Source organism: Chelonoidis abingdonii, chromosome 15, assembly GCF_003597395.2.
Source record: "Chelonoidis abingdonii isolate Lonesome George chromosome 15, CheloAbing_2.0, whole genome shotgun sequence".
Taxonomy (NCBI): Eukaryota; Metazoa; Chordata; order Testudines; family Testudinidae; genus Chelonoidis; species Chelonoidis abingdonii.
This window is the reverse complement of record NC_133783.1, coordinates 56102821-56118788: the sequence shown is the minus strand read 5'-3', so window position 1 is coordinate 56118788 and position 15968 is coordinate 56102821. Positions and strand designations below refer to the sequence as shown.

Sequence of the window (15968 nt, the reverse complement as noted above, 5' to 3'; positions counted from 1 at the left end):
TCAAATGGCATAGCTGGTATTTCCCCCACCTCTTAAAGCGTTCTGCTCTCTATAGGTGGAAAGCACTAAACGTGATTATGTACCTGGGAGTATAAAAAGTCTAAGGTGGTGTGGAAGAGGGTGATATTGTTTTCAGGTCCTGAAACTGGGATTTATCCCTATATTTATGGCTTGAATTGAGAGATGTTACTCACCTTCCATCAGTGAGAATTCTTATCGATGGAATGGAGCCCTGGAGTTTCACTTTAAACAGGTGCCATGAGGTCATTCCTTTTCTTTCATTCTTTATGCTTGCTACAGAATGGCTGAATGCCTGGCTCAAAGAATTTATGCTAATAGGTAAATAAATAGTATTAGATGGAAAAATACTGATCGCTGTATGCAGATGACCCAAGTAACTAATACATCAGCTTTTGGTACTCTCTGTGGCTTCATTCTAAAAGAGGGACTGCCTAAAGGTTTTTCTAAAGAGGACATGCCTGACTATTCAACTTCTAGCAAATATTTTGGAGTGCACATCCAGCCAACCTTCAAACCTTCATAAACTACCCTTCGCTGGCGAAACATCTACAAAAAGCTTATTGAACAATCCCCGCTTATCCTGATATTCTAGACTTGGTATCATTTAAAATGAATGTTCTCCCCTCTTTAAATGATCTTGTTCAAGGCCTTCTAAGAGTGGCTTTTGAGCAATCTTAAGAGACTGCAAAATAACTTGTCGCAATTGGCTTGGGAAGAGAAGGGAGAGAAAAATATCACTGGAACTGTTACATTTAAAAAAAAAAAAAAAAGAGCTAGTGAGAGTTTTAACTTTCCTGACTTGTTTGTTTGACTGCATATTGTTTTGGTATAAGAATTAAAAAAACAACACTGGATCATTATGGAGCAGGTCTACACTATTAGACTATATTCCTTATTTACCATAGTCTAATTACATTAGCTCTAAATTTACTAATCTATGGGAATTACACTATCCGGCTGAAAGCAACTAAAATTCTCAAATATGCTCCTATTTTCTCCCTTCTGCCACACTTCTGTATTTCCTGCAGGTGGATATATTTCCTAGTTTGAGAATTGGGATACCTTTGGCCTCCATGTGATTCATATGAATTCCTGGCTAAGTGGGGATGGATCCAACTTGAACATAGGAAACCAAATGTAGGATGCTGAAGTAGCACAATTCCAACTTTGTGATTTTCTTATAAATAATGACACCTGGGTGCCCAGACAAAGAGGCTGAAGTCTTGAGACAAAACAATCATGAAAGCAATGGCAGACTTGCAAAAAAGTTTGTGTGTTAAAAAACAAACAAACAAACAAACAAACAAACGAAAAAAACACTGTCATTGGCATTTTGGAAACACTGCAGATTACACAAAATATTTGTCAGGGACAGACAGATTGCAAGGTCTTTGGGTAAGGAACTGTCCCTTTGTTATGGTTTTCTACAGTGCCTAGCATAAGGGAGCCCTGGCCTCTAGGTGCTACCTCTGTACAAATAATAAACTACTTTATCAAGCATCTTAATATGGACTAGCAAAGAACTTGTCTTATAAATACCATAAAAAATGGAAATCAGTGCTGCAGATTTTATGATTCAGTTGGCACCTTTCAATATATGATCGGGCTGTTCAGTTCAGATCTCATTGTAACAAACAGCCAAAGCAGCCTGACCCTCCTAGGCTCTCTCATACAAATCCATCTGTATATTGCTTTACTGCATGTAGCCAATGAGTATCCTTGCAGAAAGATGAACCCTTTCATGTACTTTATACTGCTCACCAGCAGGCTTATCACTGCAGCCCAATTGTATAACCTTCCTATTCCCACTCTGGGTACCAGGTGATGGAGAACACAGATTCATAGACTCTAGGACTGGAAGGGACCTCGAGAGGTCATCGAGTCTAGTCCCCTGCCCTCATGGCAGGACCAAATACTGTCTAGACCATCCCTGACAGACATTTATCTAACCTACTCTTAAATATCTCCAGAGATGGAGATTCCACAACCTCCCTAGGCAATTTATTCCAGTGTTTAACTACCCTGACAGTTAGGAACTTTTTCCTAATGTCCAACCTAAATCTCCCTTGCTGCACTTTAAGCCTATTGCTTCTTGTTCTATCATTAGAGGCTAAGGTGAACAAGTTTTCTCCCTCCTCCTGATGACACCCTTTTAGATACCTGAAAACTGCTATCATGTCCCCTCTCAGTCTTCTCTTTTCCAAACTAAATAAACCCAATTCTTTCAGCCTTCCTTCATAGGTCATGTTCTCAAGACCTTTAATCATTCTTGTTGCTCTTCTCTGGACCCTCTCCAATTTCTCCACATCTTTCTTGAAATGCGGTGCCCAGAACTGGACACATGAAGAAAGTGATCAAATATCTGGACACTCAGCTACTTTTCTAACAGAATCTGACACCCAAGTAGCAAAATCATCTGAGTTATTGCTTTTTGCTCGTGTCACACAGAAGACTGTAACAGGCCTGTGGCACCTCCTGCTGGTCATCCAGGAAATTAGCTCTCCAGCCTTTGGAGCGCCTTCTGCAGGCCCAAGTCTCACCTATCACTGCCCCCGTATCCCTCTCGGACCCTGGTGCCCTTTTCCCTTGGGTGCTGCCCCCTGGCAGTACCCCTTCAACTCTCTGGGTCTCCTCTCCCAGCGGAACCCCCAACCCTCACCTCACCTCAGTCTTGGGCTACTGCCAATCACCATCTAGCCCCCACTTACCGGAGTGGACTGCCGTGTAAAAAGCCACTCATCACAGGCAAGGGAGGGATTGGACCTGCTGGCTTTGCCTACCCTTGGGCTGTCCCTCTGCAACCCCAGTACCTTTCCGGCCTTTAGCAAGACCTGCAGCCTGGGGAGTTTCCAGGCTGGAGCTCCCCGGCTCTCTGGCCTTCCCCAAGCCCTGCTCCTCTCAGGTATCTTGTTCAGCCTGCCAGCAGCCACACCCTTCTCCCTCTAAAGACTATCTGCTCCTGGCCCACTGCCCTCTTAAAAGGGCCAGCTGGGCCCTGATTGGGGCATGGCCCCAGCTGTGGCTGTTTCCCCATTCAGCCAAGGCTTGCCACTTACCCCAGCAGCACCCCTCTCACAGCCTCAGCCCCTTCCCTGGGTGGTTTAACCACTTCAGGGCTGGAGCAGGTGACCACCCCACTACAGAAACCATATGAAAAAGGGTGAGGCACTGAGCTAGCTATCACTAACCTTGGCAGGTATCCCCATCTGCAAAATCCTACTGCTTTTTAATGCACTTGATAAAAATATGCTATAAGTGCTATAATTATTTATGCAAACTACTTATAGCAATTATACCATTAGCATTTGCTTGAAATCATGCATTGTATGATTATCTACACTCTGCTTTTCTTTTTGTAACTTTCAGGAAAAAAAGGGACTTAGCTGACCATCTAGTTCAACAGCCTGCATAATGGAGGCCACAGAATGTCACCTACTAATTCGTGCAAGGGAGAGGATTCTTCCTCTCAAGACAGAAATTTCTCTCTTCTTGGGGAAGTTACATGTCTTTTCTGATGAGCTGCCCCATCCCTGAAATAGGAATAGTACTTTGCCTAGCAAGTGAAGGGCCTAATTAATGTTTGTAAAGCAATTTGAAGAAAAGTCCTCTCTAAGTATCGTTCAGGTCAATGAGTGAGATAGGGATCTTTAACCTATTAAAAGCCAAGGGCTACTGAAACAAGGTTTTGTATACCAGAGAACACCACAGGATTCAAATAAAAAGATCCTTTTAAATCAGCATGACAAGATTTTATTACAAGCAAAACTGAATTTTTGCTTAATTCAGAGATAAAGGGTTTAATCGAACATCTTGGGTTTTAAAAGATTGGGAAGATGCAAAACATTTAAACAGAGAATAACCTTTATATAAGGTTATTACCGATAAACACTGTGTTTTATACAAGTCATTAACAATAATTGCATTTTAGTTTCCCACCTAAGCCTGTTGTTCCCAATTAATTTCTTCTGCACCTCGCCTGCACGTGAATGTGTACCTAGAGGCCTCTTACAAAATCAGGTGTGGATAGAAGTTCAATTGTTTTGCACTCAGAGTGAAACAAACACCCTTTGGGTAAAAATCTGCTAGGTAAGTATATTACATTAAAGTCCTATTCAGGCTTATTCATGTACTGGCAGGGTGCTGGCAGTATTACCATAAAACACAACATAAAAAATTAGTTTGTAAAACAGTTTGCAATTATCCCTATATAAAAAGCTGATCAGTAGGATCAGAACTGTGAGCCTAAACACAAAAGTGATGTCTACCTTGGCTAGCTTACCCAAGCTAGCTTGAATCCAGCTAATGTGGGTAATAGCAGCAATAAAAACAGGACCATGAGCGCTTCAGGGCAGGTTAGAGAGCTGAGTACACATCCAGGGTCCACACCAAGCTTATACTATCTGTGCTACTGTGTCTTCACTGCTATTGGTATCTGCATTAGCTAGATTCAATCCAGTTTGAGTAAACTAGCCCATGCAGAACTTTTACTATGTAGACATACTCTCAGACCAGTTTGGAGTGTGGCAGGGGAAAGCAACAGACTCAACCTATGTAGAAGTGCAGTGGCCAGTTTTGGTCAAGCAAGCAGAACTTACAGCCTCCAAAAGGCAGCAACAGAAGTGTGAAACAGAGACTTTGTGCACAAGAGAGAAAGAGACAAAATGAAAGCACACTGCTCTGGGATACAATATGCTGCAGCAACTCAAGAGGATGCTTAGCCAACCCTGCAGCCTCTGAGACCAATCAGCTCTTGTACACACCCCCACTATAGAAGAAAGAGGCCCCCTCATCTATGATCCAACTCAGCAACCATCAACCCTTCTCCCACTGCTCCAGCATGAGTCCCAACCCCAACCTGAGGTGTCCTGTTCTAACCCACATTCTACAATCCCTGGTAGAAAATGGTGGGTCATGGAATGATTGATTTTTAAAGGTCATGGACAAAAAAGGTTGAACTAGCTTTTACCTAAAGTTTTATTCTTATTTTAAGCCACTTCATCTATCCCTACAGAGCAACTGGCTACCTTCAATATATGATGTAAGTACATTTACAGCAAAAACCCAAGGTGAGCACATGTATATCAGAAAAGACCTCAGATGGCGCCGATGTTTAAACATAGATTATTTATGGGTAAGGCTACATTTAGGTCCCGGAGGTCATGGAATCTGTGACTTTCAGACACCTCTCCATGACATTTTCAGCTTCCGCCCCTGTGGTCTCGGGACTGGAGCTGCAGCCAATGGGGCCCTGGCAAGGTTCCCCCTGCATTGTTCCAGTGACAGGGGACAGCCTCCTCAGAGGGTCCCTCCCTCAGGGTTCCAGCAATGGGTGATAGCCTCATGAGGGGGACGTACCCCACAGCTCCCAGCTATCATGGTGGCAGAAGAAACCATGGAGCTGCAGCAGCAAAAGTCCCGGACAGGTCACAGCTTCTGTGAATTTTTGTTTATTGCCTGTGACTTTTACCAAAAATAACCATGACAAAATCTTTGTTGTATGTCTGGGTATGACAAAATGTGCAGGAATATGCCCACCACTCAGAGGAAAACAGGCTGACCATAAAACTCCTCAGTCCATAAGGCCTATGCAAGAGTAACAGAATGGCTGTTGGGTCTATTGTGCGGTGCCTCAACATCTGATAATACAAATTATTCATGGAATTTGTGTAAAGGATCATTTACTCTGTCTCTCTGCCAACATGAGGTTGCTCCCAACAGAACACAGTGCTTTGGCCCAGCCTAGTTTTACGTATCTTATTGGTTTCTCATTATTCCTTGTACCTCCTACATTATTCTCATCATACAAATATAGGAATGGTTACACTAGAACAGACATTGGTTTACCTAGCCTAATACCCCATTTTGATGATGCTAGTGCCTGCTGTTTCAGAGGAAGAAATCCTGCAGTAGGCAGTTAGGGAATAATCAGTGCCCAGGATGAGGATTAGTAATTTATATTAGGAATCTCTCTAGTCCCCCATCCAAACAAAGTGCTAAATTCATTCGTTTCCATTAACTCACAATACTTATAAAAGCAGACTTCCATATGTTTAACTTAAGAAAATATTTGGTGAGGAAAGAAGTTATATATAGAGAGAATTGTTTATTTTACCACTTTAAATCTACAAAAAGTTGTTCAGTGTCATGCTAGCACAAAACGCACTTTAATTTGTTTATTAAAATAAAACTACAGTATGTCTCTGCTTCTTATGACAGATACAGTGTTACATGTAACAGGCAAAGAAATGCGTTAGTTTCAAAGTAGTATAGGCAGCACTCACAAATACAGACACACAGTAGCTATATTTTACAGCACCTTGCAAGAGAAATAAGGTGGGTAAATAAAATAATAATTGGAGATATACCAATCTCCTAGAACTGGAAGGGACCTTGAAAGGTCATTGAGTCCAACCCCCTGACTTCACTAGCAGGAGCACGTACTGATTTTTGTCCCAGATCCCTAAGTGGCCGCCTCAAAGATTGAACTCACAACCCTGGGTTTAACAGGCCAATGCTCAAGCCCCTGAGCTATCCCTCCTTCCCAAATTGAGTGAGGTAATCTCTTTTACTGGACCAACTTCTGTTGGTGAGAGACACAAGCTTTTGAGTTACACAGAGCTCTTCTTCAGTCTGGGAAATGTACTCAGTGTCACAGCTAAATACAAGATTGAACAGATACAATATGTGCTAACTGCTTGTGCTAATCTAAGAGATCATTCAAGGTGAAGTGGTCAGTTAACACCTCTAGTCATAAGACAAAAGGGAGGGAGGGAATTATTGGGTTATGGATTGTTGTAATAAACCATAAATCTAGTGTATTTATTAAGATGATTTGTAGCATCTACACTACACCAACAGAATTTGGTCCACTAAAAGATATTACCTCACCCAATTTACCTCTCTAATATCCCGGGACTGACACTGCATAGCATCTTGCAAGATCATTTTTGTTTTAAATAGTATGATTCTGATACTTTTTTTCAGAGTGGGCAATTAGTTAATGCTCAAATGTACTTTTGAGCTAAAGATATTAGAATAATACCCATACTATCAAAGACAAGAGATGCATGCTTAATATGCAGTCATTGGTAGGGATTAAATATGCTAACAAACATACAGACCCTGAAAAAAAAAAAAGGTGGGGGGGGAGAGGAGGGAGGAGCTCTACACTTCAACCAACAAATAAAGTTCACAGAACATTATGTGTAAAGATTTGTTATCATGTTTATACTTCATTGATAGACCCTAATCCTGCAAAGACTTAAGCACCTGAGTAACTATGTTCATCCGAGTAAAGTGATTTGTGTGAGTAAGTCTTTAAAGTATTGTAGCATTTCAGGACCAAATGCTTATTTATATTGATAAAAAATTATGAACTCAGAATTCTTTCTATATATCAGCCAAGGAGGCTGGAGAGCTTAAAAACTCTAGAGGCCCATATCCAGTGTAAAAATTCTGTAGTCTTACAGATAGTCAGGTTTTTAATCTATGAATTATCTTCAGGGAAAAGCATAACCATTGCATGCCCTAACTACACATGCCTATAGACAGACATATATACACATCCACTGCAGAAAGCAAAAACTTCCTGTGTCAGCAAATTCATAATACATCATTTCCCCTTATGCTGAGGTTTTCAAATTGCAGTTTTTTAAGAGCATATTCCCCCTCTGGTTACTGTAGGTATTACTGTTATCTCACAGGCACATTATCTCACCCACTCACTATTTTAATAATCGAATCCAGAAAACATCTTTAATTGTGACACTTAGCAGTTACATCTTGGTGACCACACTGTCTCTACATCCCATAACTAAATTAGGCAGAACATTTTCATTAAAATTAGCCATGTTTCAACTGCTTCATATTATTCCCCCCCATCTCCATTTAGTTAGCACAGTCTTCAGTATAGTACACACTTCAGATTTACTGAAGTGCAGTAAACTGTGAGAAGTTATTTATTTACAAGCACCTCATCTGTTTGACTTTAAATGGAAGCCAACAGCAGAGACTATATCTAGTTAACAAATAGTGCATATTAACTAGGGTGAGATGAACCAGTACTATAAGCAGCTTTCCTAGGAAGGCGTATATTTCAGCCAATATCCTGACGAACAAAGTAGACGTACATAAAAACAAAAGCAATTTTATGGTCAGCTTTTATCTCTAAATCAATGTAATTTTGGTTCAGAATTTCTTCTTGTAAAATGTTTTACAGAACCTGTTTAGTGACAGAAAACATGCATAATAGTACCTCTCACAAAAGAGAGGTGATAATACTGAAACCATACTCTGAAATTTTCAATATTAATAGCATTTAATTAGTAGATTTATAGAATTTTTTAATTAACGAATGTGCAGTAAAAACAAAGTTACGCCTAAAGTGGATTCAAACAGAATGCAGCACTTCTATGTTGGAGTGACTGTGCAATGCCTTTGTCATTCAAGTGAGCTTTTCCCATTATTACAGATAATTAAATTAAACCACAAATTTTGTAACCATAGTGCTTGTTTTACCTGCAAGGGCAGGACGAAGGAGTTAAATGAAACACTACACTGACTGAAATGTTTGATTTCTCACGTGAAAAAAACAAAAAAAAAAAGGAATCCAAAAGAGAACACACATTTCACCAACAAACCAGCTCCACGTGCCATAGATTTATTGCTTCAGCTAGTATCAGCTGAGTGAGACTGCACTGCAGAATTAGGGCTTGCAGTCTGACCTGCACCCACAGGGAGTCAAAGTGAAGTCCACGGGGACCCACATGGGCACAGAGGACCAACCCCAAGGATAACAGTGAAAGATCAGGGCCCTATTTTTTTTTAAGACAGAACCCACGATATTAATTTAAAATTCCCAAGTGGAACAAAACCAAAGATGAAACATTATGACATTTTTCTGTTTCCAGAGGTCAAAGCAATTTAAAACGGCTCACTTTGTAACTCAGCAACAGAAAACAGAATGGGAACATATTTTTCTTCAGTGTAAAAGGGATTAGAGAGTTCAGTTCCACAAGACTGCCGTGTTATTGCTGAAAATTTTAGAGCCAAAATTAAAGTAACTTCACAAAATAAAATGCCTACCAACAGGTAACAGCACTCGGGGAAAAAAAACCTTCTGGTTTGCTAGCTACCCTTAAATTCTCTGTTTAAAACAAAAGACTGTCACTGTATTAACTAAACAACTTTTTTTATTATACACAAAATTTAAGTGGTTAGAATACATTCATGTTTCAGACAAACTAATTCCTTATTTCTAGTAAAGGTAAGGGACAGCAAGCCCTAATAAAATTGTGCTATCACATTCTACCGTGATAATAGTGTTTAGTGCAATTTACCATTCCATTATCCAGTCCCGATAGCACTAGTTTGCTATGCAATTGATTGTTATTCTCATTAAGATTTTGGCATTTATTCTAGGTGCTAACAATTACGAAAAACTACGGCTCTTCCCATAAAGTATGCACTGTCCATGCATATCTTTATAAACCATTTATTTTAAACGATAAACCAGAAAATGTCATCCCCTTCCTGTCTGAACTAACAGCTTTCACATGTTACTTTTGTTGTTGTTGTTGTCATAAGCAGTATTTCCACTAAATTCAAGATCTCAGGGCTAGCTATAAATCACTATCTGCATTTGTGCACCTGTCACAGTCATTAGTCTTTAAAAGTAATTATGTAAAATGTAACAGATAAAATATCAGTCTTCATTTTAAATCTAGTTTTAATTTTTTTTTTTTTTTAACTGCAAACATGATTGATCGCTTGCATCCACAGTGTCACCTGCTGTATTACTGTATTATCACAGGATTGAGACCATCAGAAATCCATAAATGCATACATAAGAAGGCACTGTCTTCCAGTGGTTCAAGTGAGATAAGGCCTTATACTCTGAAGGACTAGCAAATGCCCTCAGGCATTGACACAAATCTCAGAACCTGTCTCCGTGTCCCTGGCAAAAGGTACTAAACGTGGTCTACAGTACAATGAAGCTCAGGATGAATTCCAGTAGTTTTTGCCGGTTGCGCTGAGGTAGGAAAGTACTGCTCAGTTCCAAAAAAGTCTCTCTCTTTTGTTTTGTCTGCTTGAAAACCTAAAGGGAAGGATGAAGACATGCTCTCATTAACATCTTCAAGCAGAGTCATTTATTTGTAATGAAATGATGTACAGCAGTTTACGATCTATTCTAATTAAGACCTTGGGCCTACAACAAACATTCAAGCATTGAAATCATGCAGTTGTTGAAAGTTGTAACAGGTGGAAGTCAAAAGGCTAGAGTTAGTAAACTCTAGAATCCCTTCTTCACTCTAGTATATCATACACCATAAGGATATTATTCCATGCAAACCCTTAAGAGAATTCTGTTTGCTGTGAATTCATGCGTATGATAAAGAACAAATGACTGCTTACTAGAACCAACTGTAAAGATTATTTTTTATTTCTAGCAACATGACGACACTCCTTTTAGATATCTTAAGAATCCAGGTATTGTTGGGATTTTAAGTAGCATGGAGGAGGAAAGAGTGATTATTCCAGAGATACAAGCTATAATTTGGAAGAGAGGTCTGAAAAGACCAGTCTTTTGTGGGGAGATTCTTTACAGGCTTATTCTCAAGCGCAGAAACATTAACATTTGTTAATGGAAACAGAAGTGCTCAAAATTATGAGATGATTCAACAGCAAATGACAAATGGTCAGCGTTTAGTTAACACAACAGAACTACTTGTATCCATCTGCATACATCATACGTATTAAAAAGTATGCCGTGTATGATAATCAGACAAATAACAGGAAACAATGTGATTAAAGAAGAAAAAACCCTCAAACTGTGCAATGTTTAGTTTCAAAAACAAAAATCAGAATTAAATATTATGAGCAGATGCAAGTAACAGATGTCAGCTAGTTCCACTACCCTAGCAGCACGGTATATTAGAATAAATATGCTGCATTTGATAAATGCATTCATAAGGCAGCATCCCAAATGGCATTTAACAAACTGTGGAAATTTTCCTTCATTCTAATAGTCAGCTTAGTACTTAGGAAGTCATGGCCAAAGAACTGAAAGGCATTCAGTAACCCCTATCCAGAAATATTCTTTGCTTCGTACCTTTCAACATAAAAAAGGCAATATTCAGTATGATCTTAATGTCATACAGCTTTAAAAAAATTGAGGGGTACAATTAAAAAAAAAAAAAAAACTATGAAGGTGCTAGTGATAGTATGGAAACTCCAGCTTCATCCAGTTACATCAGGGAGCATCTCTATCTTCATGGTATCTCCTGACATTTCAGGTTCACTGGGACACTGCTGCAACTGCTGTCTGGAATACAGTTATTTAGGAATGGCAGAAGAGCTCGTTCAGTCACTGTGACAGTCCTGGAGAGTCGGCATCTGGCAGTGTCTTTCTGTGCATTCAGGATTTGGATGGAATGTTAATTTTATGGCTGTTAGTGCAGGCAAAATCTGCCGGAGGGCTTGGAAAGTGATGGAAAATAATGAGCCAAAACCTGATGTCTAATATTTCTGTAAGTTTTTAATACTATGGGGAAGTGCTTAATTATTATTGTGCTACATATGTCAGTAAATAGACATACAAATAGACAGATTGCCTTCCATCCTTCCCCCTGAGCACACTGAGGAATGGTATCACCACAGTCCAATATAGAAGTACAGGACCTATAAAGAGAGAAAGGGCTGGCATCCTGCCATACTAGTCAATTTCTCTTAACAGTAGAAAGTACAAAAGCAGTACACTTCCTCTGCAGCTCTAAAGTTCAAAAGACAGGTAAACACTTACAAAGCACAAGAGGAAGACATATGCAGAAGCATTTTCTTGAAAAACATTAGCAAAGACTGATATTGCACAGCACTCATGCACTACCCAAAGTTTTCCTTTGAGTCACTCACATTAAAAGGGCCCCCAACGGTTTCATCTGAAGAGGAGAAACCTTTGATTACAAAACACTTACCCCAATATCCTTAAAGACCTTCACTGCATTTTTCACAAGACAATAGGTGGCACTCTCAGCTGTGGGGGACAGGGGGAGGGAAATAAACAAACACGCATTTCAGGTCAAATATAAGACATTGGTACTTGGAAAAATGAGAGTTATGCATCAGTAACTGAAATATTGGCTCTGTTTTATCCAGAGTCACACTGCTTGACGTACCATACACTGCAACACTCTTCTCTGTCCTGGTTATTAGGTACTTGTGTAACTTATGAAGGTATTCGGTTTCTGACACAGGACCACTGAAATTGTGCATAAAGATGGCAGCTGAGCTGTAGGCCTCGAGTAAAGGCCCCAGTAACCTTTGCAGGAAGGTGATGTACTGCTGGTGTTCTTGGGATTGGTTCACCTAAGTTAGGACAGCAGAAATGAGTGTAAATGAAGCTTGCATAAGGGAAGGACAGCCAGCTACACAGTAAAAGCCAAAACACTGGATACAGACAATCACTCAGGAAAACAGGAGGAGGGGTACGAATTACAACAGTGCATTATTATAGCAAAGCCAAAAGTGGTCTGACGTATGAAAAACTGCTCTACAAAAATCACACTTTCACTAGTTTTTCCCCAGGACATTAACAGCATAGCATCTGTTTTCATCACTTTAAAAGGTCATGTTTCTTTGCAATAAATAGCACAATAACAGTTCATTCTTTCACAGAGATGAGCATCAGTTTCCAAATGAATATTTAACAAACCCAAAACAAGTGTCATCACAAAAACAAGCAAACAAACAAAGAAACCAAACAAACCAAGGACAAAACTGGCAATTTGCTTTCCAAGAAGAAACAATATAATTGAACTTCTAACAAGGAAACTATAGGCTGACCATGGGACTATGTAGTAGCTTTTTGTTTCAGAAATCGTATCTTCTGGCATGTCTTGGGTCACAAATTAAAAATGTACACACATGCACAAACAGAAAACACTGTACACAAAGAACAATACACCACATTTGACTCAGAAAAATAATATGCACTAGCAGTATATGCCCACCTTTGGTACACTGTGTTATTAATAATACAGTACAAACTTTAGGACCCTGTAGGATACTAAAGCGTGTAGTAGTTTTCACCATAATGGCCATTCCACCCCAGTTATGTAGACTTTGCCAGCTACAGAGCTCGTCTTTTTCAGGGGGAAAAAAAAAAAAGGATGATTTACTGATTGTAGCAGACTATTGCAGACTTTAATGCTGGGAATGACCAGAAAAAGAAATCTTATTATTCTCCCCAATTGAACTTGTAAACTAAGATTTACTTAACTTTAACATAATAGGCCTATTACTGTTAGCCTTGTATACAGTACCTTCAGGTAGCAATCCCTCTGTTCTTCTCCGAAGTCACTGTCTTCATCCTCCTCATCACTTCTCCAAGACAAGGGTTCAGGAAGCTTTTTACTCCACTGCTGCTCTGTAAGGCTAGGGCTAACATCCTCCTGATCATCCTGCTTAAATCAGAAAGGGAGGTGGGGGGAGAGAGAAAAAGGTAACTATTCAGAGAAATAACTCCAGGTGACAACAACCTGCACTATATTTTAATCTTAGGTGACCTGATATCACAGTTTAGTGATTTACCAGTACTTAACACACTGGGGCTCACAATGAGAATGAGCTAGCCAAGACCCAATCCACACAAGACTGAAGTAAGTGGACAGAAACAAAATCAGAAGAATTGATAAAAGTTGTTTCTTTTCCCTTGACTGGGTAAGTTTTCCCATCACATGAAAGAGAGGGGCTGAAGTTGGGGAGTCTTGTTGGATCCTCACTCAGGACCGAAACTTCAGGAGGCAGCAGAGGTCAACAGAACATTTTCTTCATCTGTGTTTCACTAGGAGGTAGGACTTTATATTTTGGATGTGGATTTCACTGCAGTGATCTATAACTTTATCAACTCAAGGATGGCTTACTCAATTCGCTTTACGTGCTGCTATACTTGAAGACCAATTGAAAATTTCAAGGTAGTACAGAATTCAGCAGCAGGTTTGTTAAGTGCTACTTACCTCTTCTAATCATGTACTTATTGCATTTGTCTCCATACTCTCTGCATTGGTTGAAAATTCGAAGAGTTGGTTTTAATCTAAAAAGTTCTAAATGATTTGTTCTGAATCCCGGAGATACCACTTCTCTCCTAGTGTAGTATCAGATCAGCTGAGGTACCTTATTTAACAGTGCTCAGTTTAACTTGGGAGGGGACTACTGGCAATGCATTTACAGAGAAGTGTCCTTCACTCAAACTCACTTCCCCACTTGCGGTAAGAAGCTCTGAGTCTGACCATCAGAACATGATGCAAAATATATGTTTCCTCAGGCTTTTGAGAGGGGTATATGTTAGTGGGAGTGTCAATGAGGTAGAGTTTATTTTGCCATCATGAAGAGGTTAGGAGAGTTCATTTGTCTCTGGCTTATTTTTTTTGTAAAATTTGTTAATGTTTGCAATATGCATGTGTCCATGGGAAAGGATAGAGACATGTTTAGAAGTCTAAAAATGATGAAGAAAGCACACACAAAAATTGTATATATGCTAAATCAGCTACCATAAGAAGGACACTGAAGTTTACAGTTAGATAATTTCTGACAACACAGGTTTCATCTGGAAGTGCTGTAGCATAATTCCATGTTCTACTTGCTCTCTTTTCCAGGCCTGTATCACTCTGAATGTCTTACATTTTCAGTAAGAGAAACGTACCATTCTCCAATGAGTATTTTATCCGCTCTGGGGAGGTCGTCCTGGTTGAATAAGGGGGTTTATTGTTATATTCCTGTTATTTTTTTTCAAGTTCTCTTTTTAGCTGAAAAGAACTGCAGTGGCTGAGGTTTCAACATATTGAATCCTTAACTGAGTTGGCTACATATGTAGAAACATTAATTTACTTAGTTGGGGTTAGGCAGCATTTGGCTAGAGGTTGACTCTTGTATGTCACAGACAGGGAAATACCCACCTACAACAGGAAAGGTATTCAGTTTCTTTTCAGACTAGAAAAAGAGAAGGAAGCAACAAAACCTGGCCATGACACTTAGAGTCTATTATTGCCACTGGGCTTGGCACTTTACAAAGACCTGTGAAAATACTTAGGGGCTTGTGTGAGATCAATATAATGAAGACGGAGACTATGGTCTTACGAAATGAATTAAAGGCATAAGCGTGCGCTAAGATCAGATCAAGTTAACTAGTACGGAAAGAGTTTCAAGGCAAGACTGGGGATGGTCAGGATCAGATAGCGTAGAAGTATTTGTAGGAAGAATTCATCTGGTATACCGAGAAACCCATCTCACCAAAGAGGAATTCTACCAAGCTGACACTCCCTATGCAGGTGCGTAAAGAACTAACCTGCAACAGAGAAGCGACAAGGCTCTATACATTATACCTTCTTAGACAGTGATTTACTATTATCACATGGAGACTGAGATGTGCCAGAAATGCTCTAACAGATCAATGTATTCAAATAGGAGCCATTTTGGAGAAATGTTCCAAAAGGGACAAACTGTTGATAAAAATGTATCTTCAGAAGGATTATAATCAGCCAGAGAGAGGGTTTATATTACAAAAACTTCCTCAAATCTTGGTGAAAATAATCAAGGATGTGACAGCTTAGGATTCTGAACACTGCTGTGTTAAGATCAAAGAAGGGGCTTACAAAGAAGTCAAGTGGCAATTCTGTTCAGTAATCAGGCAGGTAGCATGGTAGCATGGCTGAGAAGTTGAAGTAAAATACGACTGACTCAGACAACCCCACCCTTAACTAGGAAAGATTATTTAAAAAGGGGACAGACACAAATTGACATAGACTCATAGACTCATAGGTCAGAAGGGACCAATATGATCATCTAATCTGACCTCCTGCACAAGGCAGGCCACAAAACCCTACCCATACACATTTATAACAACCCCGAACCCATGACTGAGTTATTGAAATCGTCAAAATTGAGATTTGAAG

General features: G+C 39.7%; 1 protein-coding gene across 3 annotated transcripts in view; it reads right to left on the bottom strand.

Annotated features, from left to right (window-relative positions):
- Positions 1-9194: 9194 nt before the first annotated feature.
- Positions 9195-15968, bottom strand: part of GPAM (glycerol-3-phosphate acyltransferase, mitochondrial) — a 60005-nt gene continuing 53231 nt past the window's right edge. For 2 of the 3 annotated variants that reach the window (XM_032793535.2, XM_032793538.2), the window contains 4 exons: positions 13341-13481; positions 12195-12384; positions 11994-12052; positions 9195-10117 (listed from right to left, as the gene is read on the bottom strand). In XM_032793535.2, the coding sequence (XP_032649426.1) occupies positions 10001-10117; positions 11994-12052; positions 12195-12384; positions 13341-13481 (507 nt within the window). In that variant the 3' untranslated portion in view covers positions 9195-10000. The remainder of the gene's footprint in view (positions 10118-11993; positions 12053-12194; positions 12385-13340; positions 13482-15968) is intronic. The other variant, XM_032793537.2, reaches the window with a different exon arrangement.